This window comes from Scleropages formosus, chromosome 12, assembly GCF_900964775.1.
Source record: "Scleropages formosus chromosome 12, fSclFor1.1, whole genome shotgun sequence".
Lineage (NCBI taxonomy): Eukaryota > Metazoa > Chordata > Actinopteri > Osteoglossiformes > Osteoglossidae > Scleropages > Scleropages formosus.
This window is the reverse complement of record NC_041817.1, coordinates 13,313,934-13,323,039: the sequence shown is the minus strand read 5'-3', so window position 1 is coordinate 13,323,039 and position 9,106 is coordinate 13,313,934. Positions and strand designations below refer to the sequence as shown.

The 9,106-nt window shown below is 39.3% G+C and overlaps 1 protein-coding gene across 1 annotated transcript in view; it reads left to right on the top strand.

Annotated features, from left to right (window-relative positions):
* The first annotated feature begins 449 nt into the window (after window positions 1–449).
* LOC108938623 (immunoglobulin superfamily member 3-like) overlaps window positions 450–9,106 on the top strand; it is a 70,839-nt gene continuing 62,182 nt past the window's right edge. Inside the window, exon 1 of the mRNA XM_018759390.2 lies at window positions 450–1,097. Coding sequence (XP_018614906.1) covers window positions 1,055–1,097 — 43 coding nt within the window. The 5' untranslated portion in view covers window positions 450–1,054. The remainder of the gene's footprint in view (window positions 1,098–9,106) is intronic.

The following is a 9,106-nucleotide window of genomic DNA, read 5'->3' as shown; positions in this document are numbered from 1 at the left end:
AACTGTTTTCAAAAATGAAGTTAATGAGCGTGTGCGGGTTAATACATCATTGTCAAATGTAATACCCTTAAGCGCACACAGAGGCTACGCATGCTGTTTATTATAAGGGAAAATGTGGAACAAAATAGTCGTCGTTACAGCAAATCAAGTGTTGCCGGAGGAGCAAACAGTTGGTTCGGTACAGAGCTCCTCTAGTACCAACAGCGTACAGATGATAATAATAATAATAATAATAATAATAATAATAAAGGATGATCCAAATGATCGTGCCGTCGATGTGTCATCCGTAACTTCGGCGTACGTGACCTTCCTCGGTGAAACTTGAAATCATTTTCCTACGATTCGGAGAAATAGATGGAAAACTGCAGGCTCGAGCGTCTCGTGTTGTTGTAAGATGAAGGTGAAAAATGGGCAGGGCTGTGCAGTCCTTTGTGAGGAGAGGAAGGGAAGGGAAGGGAAGGGATGGGAAGCGTCTCCCCCGTCTGCTCTACAGGCTCTGAATGGACGCGCTTCCCAAGTGTCTTTGTGCGCCACCGAAGCTCTTTCGCACTCGAAAATAGACACAAAAGCAGGAACGGCGCGAGGCCCTGCGGTGGGAACGTGCCGCGTCCGCGCGCCACCACTTCCCTCCGATTCGCGTCGGAGCTGCGCTCGCGTCTGTCTGGATACTTTTTGCGAAGATCATCATAGCAACGCGACGCTCGCTGCGTCGCTCCGCCAATGTAAATTATACAACAAGATCCAAAGAATCGTCAAGCGACCCGCAGCCTTTTATTTCCTCTTTATTTCTAAAATGTATCTTTTATTTATTTATTTTATGGGCGCAAGCAGTAGTAGCGTGCGGTTATTGTGTCGGCTGTGTATAATAATTAATAATAGTACGGGCGCCGTGGGTGTAAATACACTGCACACCGGACCGGTTACGGTGTAAAGTGAGAGTAGGGACTGGGAGCCGCTAGTGTGTGTGTGTTTTGCCTCCGGTGTCGGGTGTCGGGCGTCGGAGGAGCTGCTCAGGAGTGTTGCTGTCGGGGACAAAAGGGACCGGGCGGAAAAAATGGGCATCCTCGGCGCGCTCCTCATCGCAACTCTCCTACTTGGTGAGTATCTCTCAATAATTTTAGACATCCTGCACCGATAAGTGTGAGACTGAGAGCGCATTCGGTAAAGTTGCGTGTTTGTAGCTCAATGAGCGCTCGATAGAAAGAAAAAGCACCTGGAATGTTCCGTTTTGGGATAATTGGACGCAGATGTGCGAGCAGCGTGGCTGTACCTGTGTGACGTCACACGCTGGAATCCTCAGAAGCGACATTCATTGTGTCTCCAGCGATGAGTGTTGTGTGTTTCTTCGCTGTCACACAGCAAGACGGTGGAGCCCCTGAGGCTGTACAGTAAATATCATCAAACTCGTTATTGGGTGACCTTTTTTAGGCTGAAGCCTTTTTGTCCAAGGTGACTTACAGACAGTGCCAGATAATTAACTTTACACATGTACACAGCAGGGTGTTCTTGTGGAGTGAAGCAGAGTCCAAGGACCTTGCTCAAGTATGCCACAGCAGGGATTCAAACCTGGGCCCTACCCATTACCCTAACTATGGTAATAGTTACCACCTGCCCCCTTTTAATGTGAAATCTACATAATCTGATCTCCCATTGCTCTCTCAGATGTGGGGAGTGTGTATCATTGCTTGTTCAAAGCTGAGATAAGCAGTAAATTGTCATAGACTTTTAAAGGTGTCCTTTTACAAAGCTGTTTTGACAATATGGGTAAAACAGTGATAAATATATCTAGGAGAAGAAAAGAGCTGCAGTGACAATTATGGGAATTTAAAAGTGTACGATCTTAGTGTCAACGCCCCATGAGCTCCAGCCTGAGACTTGCCTGAGATTCATTTTTATCGCTGAAAAATTACAACTATGTCTTCAAACATGATCAAACCATTGAGAGAAACAAATTTCCTTTCTTTTCCAAGGCCCATAAATGAACCGGTGCAGTGTTTTACTGAATATATAATATTTAAATTCCCTTGCTCAATAAACACCACTAAGCAATCCTCTTCTGTGTTTGATTCTATAAGGGTGGGATGTAGTGTTACAATTAATGCATGCTTATTCATATTTCAGTACAATGTGTGGTCCTGTTGAAGGTTACTTGGAAGTGTTACATAAATAATCTATATATTCTGTGACTGATAGCACTGCAGAGTGTCAAGATGTATTGTAGGTCTCGAAGTCACGCTCTTGTGCCATATATGGAGTAATCTCTCTTGTATAATTGTGTGTATGTGTATTATGAGAAGTGGAGGGGGTGGGAACCTTAAACACAGCAATCATTAAAACCACAAAGGATTATTGAGGACATTGAAGTGAAACATCCTCATTTAGAGGAAAACAGTCATACGCCGAGTGTGAACTGGAGCTTGAGATTCTACTGAAAAGCTTCCTGGTGTGTGACTGAGATTTTGTTCCACACAGAAATGTAGATATATGGAATCATAGTTAGAACGCTGAATTATTAGGAAACTAAATCTTTTGCTCGAAAACCCTGCCGAGGTTAGTGCGCCTGCTGAACAAAAAGTGGGTCCCTGAACCATGTGTCATTTCAAGTTTTGTTAACCTTATGGAGACATCTTTTGTGAAAACCTGTACAAATAAACGTTTGAAAACCTTGAGATAAAATGCCATGCAACATCCAGTTCCTTCTTAAAGTTTCATGGCTTTAATTAAAAAGCTGCTTTGTTTAGCTGTCATATCTATGTTAATGTTAGAAGTCATTTGTTGTATTGAAGTCAAACAATGGAAAAGACCAAAATGATAACGACGTAAACGTGCGTGTATTCATGTGAGTGTCATTTATAATTTGCATGTCTTGTTAACCCATGTGGAGTGCAAAAATGAAGAGTTGAAGTGATTATCAGTGTAGAAAATACAAATTACATACATCTAGATACATGTAAGATATTCAGATCCATATACTTGTGTTCAGTTACTGCTTCCACATATATACAAAATGATTTTCCAGTTATTGCTTACCAACAGTTTTGGACCCAATGTAAGGCCCAGACCAGAGGTCTTGACAGAGTGCTGAACAAACATCCCTGTGGTCTATCAAACAGTAGAGCTAGCCTCAAATTACTTTTCCCCACTCAGACCATTCACTTGTTAACTGCAAGGTGACTAGCAGAGTTGTTGAGTACCAAAACATCTATTACCACCAACTGGCATCTGTTAGGTGACAAGCATGCCAAAACACTATGCAAATTTAGTTGAAATCTGTACATGAAAGAGAGCTACATTTGCATAATTCAAGTTTCCCAGTTCCCATATGTATTTATTCAACTTGAAAAATGTACTTGGATTTCTTTAATCTCCAGATTTTTTTTTCATTTGAAAAGTTTATATCTCTTTATAAGATGTGTCTCTGCTTTTGCCAGACTAATAATCATTTACGCACTATTTATGTAGGACCACATTTATGACTTTTCATTTGTAATTTTTAAGTATATTTATATGCTATAGTTACGAGTTCTGTTCTGGGGAACTATGCTCCCTATATGAATCCATCAGTAGCAGCCCTTCAACCCATTTCATTTGGTTTCTGCTCAGTTCTGGTCTTGAGATAGATCAGATGCAGTATATTTCTTTGAAAACTGATACACACACACACACACACACAAAAAAAAAAAATCATTCTTAAATGTGTACATTTTTGGGCAATATATGTTTGAGAAAAATGGAGTATCATTGGAAGTGTGCCAAAGACAACTAACGTGTTACAGGTGTATTAATTATTTAACAATGTGCTACTTCCTCCGCAATCGTTGAAGTTTCTATATCTGTCTGCCTGTCTAACTCAGGTTTTGAGCATGTTTTTAATGATCTTCATTTTGAGTGTATAATATTTTTATTATGTGTAGTCTTTATGATCATCGTCATTGTGATCTTGGGTGTAATTCATAACTGAGATACTGTGTCCATTATCAAAAGTTTTGCTTGATTACAAGAAAGAAGCATATCTAAAATACAGATCAAACCTTTGGCAGTTTTTGCTTTGCGAAATCTGAACAGGAAAAACAGTAGTTCATTGGATACCACATTTTTCAAGCATTTTTAACATTTGTGTCTAGGCAGATATTGGAATTAAAGTAGTCCTGATTTATGCTATCTTGAAATGTGAGGAAAAAACTGGACTCGGGTCAGAGGTGCATCCAGTCTTTCTGTGAACCTCAAGTCCTTCAAAGAGAAAAGCTGAACTGTAAGTAAACTACCTCAATGAGCCTTGCACCTCAGCTTGTTGTTTCCCCAGCAGTCAGTCGCCTCTGTGTTTACACTCCACACAGATATTGCTGTCAGATCCCTTTGTACATAACTGTAACTTGAGAGGATGCTGTTTGCAGGAAACAGACCGTTGAAAACATTGGCACACACTGAAGAATTTTAGGGGTCTCGTATTTTAAGGCTCGCATCTGGGACTGCGGATGGGACTCTGATTTTTATGTACTCTGTAGTACAACACCTGAATGTAAAATCAATTAAAATGTGCTGGCATCATTAAAAAAAAAAAAAAAAAAAAGAGCTACCAAAAATGACCATTTTACAAGCGACGAGTGGTCAGGTTCCTGGGAATGTCTCATAGATGTTTGTGGTATCTTTCTACAAACTGAAGGTCCCTGCTTCAAAGTGCTTCTCCTGCTGTACTCCCATATATGTACTCTGAATTACTGTAGTACGACCAGGCCACTGAAAAAATGGGTACATTATTGTTAGGTTAGTATAATCTACTTACATGTTAAATTGCCTTGGGCAAAGGCAACAGCTAAATAAACACCAGGAGATTTTTGTATCAGATGCAGGGATGTAATTCGGAGCTTAATGTTCTTCATCACGTCCACAGTATTGAGATTTTGCATCTTCTCCAACACCTGAGAAAATGTAGAGTTTGGCACGACATTTCATATTGCTTTTTAAAGAAAGTCTAGCGGTGTACTCTATTCACTGTTTTGGTATTATACTGTAATTGACAGAGTTAAGCACCCTGTTATAAGCAAATTAAGTCTTGGATTGAATGTTTACATTTTCTACTGTTGCTTTTGCGTATCCATGAATTTCAAGGAAGAACTTTTGACTTTACCACCCTATGAAACTTAGTTCTTAAATGCCACTTTTTTCTTTTTAAGCACAATGAGCCTGTGACTAATTTGAAAAAGTTTTTCTGCTAGTTGCTTGGAAGCGCAATTAAATATAAAGAACTTGTGTCATGATCTTATTCTTTGCATGACTTAAAATTTTAGTTAGGTTAATTGCCTTGAAGTTATGCCCGGACAGATGTAAAAGATACTGGGTGATTAAGACCTCCGGTCATCTGCAAAACCGTAAATTTTCAGTCGTTTCAAAAGGTTCTTGAAAATGGTCTCTTTGTCTCGGAGGTAATTTCTGGGTAGTTTTATTTTAAATGTTTAATATTAATAAATTACATCACTAAAAGAGAAAGTTGCCCTAACGGAAAATGATGTGCATTGTTAAGCGACTGTATCTCTGAGAAGTTTTTCATGAATTGAGCTCGATATGTCTTGTTTTGAAATATGTTAAATGTAGCATCGAGGAAATCAATGGACACACAAAAGTGTACAGGACAGTCGCACAGTGACCGCATGAAGGGGGAAGGGGTGTGAACATACGGGATTTGAGACCGACTTTTCAAGATATATCTATATATACACGGTCAGATTTTTTTTCTTCCCGAGCCGAAGTTCGAGATGTGTCACTACAGCGGCGTCCAGTACATTTTAAAGTCGGTAATTTTCTGCACCATTAACCTCGCAACTACTCCACAATACAATTTGTAGTGTTACTTCAGTTGAGAAGTAATTGCTCTCCAGATTCAGTGGGAGATCTCTTGATATGAGGGCAGTTCAAGAGAAGCCAAATGATCTTAGGATGTGGGCACCTTCAGATCCTTTGACCAAAGTATAAAATAATGATCGAAATAATTTGCAAAGGCAATTTTGAAATGTTTTGGTTTTCAGAAAAACTGAGTGAAATTGAGGCTCATAGAAATGTATGTACTGGTTAATAATCTCTCGTCTGTTTTAATTTTGTTTTATAATTGACAAAACAACATTGACCGACAATCACGGAATGTCACTATGAAGAGACAAATTAATAATTCATTAGTTTCCTTTTTAATTCTTCTCTCAGCTTACGTGCAAACAAAAGGTTGGTTTTTTTTTTTTTTTTTCCCGGAAAGAGTCTATGTACTTGCCAGCATGCTTTGCAGTATTCACCGCTGCTTACTGGTGTATCCTGTGATACTGAAATAATCTTTAAGTTCTGTTTTCCTTGGCCATACTAATTCTCAGATAAGTTCTGGTTACTTTGTTCTTATTTTCCAAGTGTATGAGAGCTTTATTTTCCCTTCCTTATGTTTGGAGAATTGCCCATAACTGATTGTGCTCGAAACATTGCAGTGGCGCTGTATTGCTCTTGTCTCGGCAGCTAGGAGAAATGTTTTACGCTGTTAAATCATGGAGTACAGTGACTATTACAAAAAAGAAGTTCCAGTAAATAAAGCAAATAAACACTGTGTGTAAATGCATATGAACACTTCTAAAATGTGTGGTTTTCAATTTTGTTCACAATTTCTGCGTTTTCTTAACAGTGAAGAATATGTAAGAACTGAAACTTTCAATTCTAATCATCTCTTCATGCACTTTTCTGCATTAGCCTCACCTATTCTTGATCTAGTTTTTTATTGCTATGCACTTGTTTTTTTCATAAACCGTATGATATATATATATTATTTAAATTAGAAAAAAGAACAGGTTAAGTGGGATGTAAACTGTCATATTCCTATAAAGAGCATGCAGTTGGATCGATGGTAGTAGGATGAAACCAGGGCTGTAACCATGGTGATAAAGTGTAAGGGGGTGATTTTCAGAAGTTAATAACAGCAAAATGCTGGTGTCTGGGAAAACGGTTCATCTCCTCATCCCTCCACTGCCTTCATACCAGCAAGTAAACAACTTGCAAATCCTCTGCGAGCATTTCCCATAATACCCTTTTGCCAGGAGAGATCGGCCTCCGAAAAATGGAAAAAAGCCAATTCCCCTGACAGAGACTGTTTTCTCTGTAGTAGCACCCGACACACACTTCTCTGACAGTTGTCTGAACCTACAGTCCACCACCCCCTCGGCTCCCTGCTGGACCCACTCTCCCTTGCCAAGGAGCTCAGTCAAGGCCAGCTGGGGGCGGCTAGGCTGGATGACGGTGGGGGGTGAGTGTATTCATATGTCCCAGCAGACTTAAAGCCAGACATTTAAGTGCTTGTAATGCAGTTGGGGGTTTGCTATGGACCAGTAAATTTTTAACTACTGTATAATAATGGCCAAAAAATGGAAGAGGCTCCTAACCAGTGCAGTAAATAATTAATGGGCGGACAGGGAGGGGGGAGGCCTGCTGACACGATGAGACGGTTGTATGAAACAGAACAGATAGAGCGACGGTGCCCACGGAGCCCCCGGTATCACCCCCTCTCGCACAGATGTACCGAATCAAGAGCCCAGGTGGCACTGGGGGCATTGCCAAAGGCCACTGTAAAAGTCTTCAGCTGTCAAGAGGTGTGGTAATGCATCCAGAATTAAAAACAGAAAAAAGGAAAACAAACTGGTTTTTTTTTTTTTTTTTTGGGGGGGGGGTTGTGAATGAGAAATGATTTATGGCCAGAAGGGCTTCATGTAGCTGAACAGATTGCTAATCTGCTTCAGAGTGCTCTTTTTTTCAGGACATCAGAGGTGAGTGTGAAAAATAATTACAAGAATGAAGTCTTTTTCTTTGTAAAGATCCATGGTGTTTGAAAAATACCTTTTTCACATCTTCAAAGCCGGTTATAAAATTTAAGAATGTGTGTTGGAAAGGAAAAAAAAATCAATTTTGGTCAAATTATGAGCATATTTGAACATATAAACAATTATAAAAGAATATTGTATTATATAATCTGCTGTTACAAGCTGTATCTTGATTTTTAATGGTTAAAATCTATATCTTAGAATATATGTGTTTTTAACAATACAAAACCGTTTTTTTCTTGCCTTCAATATTATTCCTGTCTGTTGATGGGAAAAAAAAAAAAACTTGAGGTAACAGGTTTTTTCCTTGCACATAAAATTATCCCAAACCTGAAACTTGTCTTTTGTATATGCGTAACTCTTTGAACATGAATTTATCCCTGCGGTTTCACTACATTCGTTTCACCAGGTAAAGCAGGCAGCGCTCTTCTTGACTTGCACGTTGTTGTACTCGCGCTTATTACATGAATAAAGGACGTCTATGTTAGAGCAAGTATCAAAAAGGAAATTGCATCTGCTTGTTAGACTTCATTGGTGTTGAGAAACCAGGAATAGGAGAGAACTAGTTTCATGTGTTATTAATGCAGAAGCATTAAATGGCCCCAGTGAAGCATGTTGTCAGTGTGAAACATTGTGTAGAGTCTATTTGAAAGTCCTCAGGAGTCCTGAGTGTGCTGTGCGAAGTAGGCCATGTTGTCAAGTGTTCCTTTGCGTCTCCTGGTATTTCTTACGATTGCAGTGTCTGAGACATATGACAAGGGAACATGGTGTAAATAACAATAAAACATGAAACCATAATTCATAATAAAGAAGGGCAGTGCATACTGTATCTCTGTATAGCATGCCATTATAAAGGTATCCCTTACTGGGTACAGGGAACAAATATATAAATGAAGGAAAAAAATTAGAAAAGATGTGTGTTGTATGTGTTTTGATTAGATGATAGGGATGTTTTTAAATAGGAAAGTCCCTGGAAATTATACATTAATGTGCACCGCTGCCTAATTGATACCAGCGTGAGCTGTACAACAGACACAACAAGTGAATACAATAAAGAACTGTCACAATTTTAATTGGAGGGGATCATAAATATCACGCCCACTCTATCGGCCTTCTGTAATCATTTCTTTAGCTCAGACCTTTGTCTAAGGCAGCTTACAGTTATCAATTCATGCAACAGGGTATTATTATTATTATTATTACTGTATCAGCTAATTACCTTGTGTAATGGTGCTACAAAAGGAGCGGGATTCACACAGGGAATC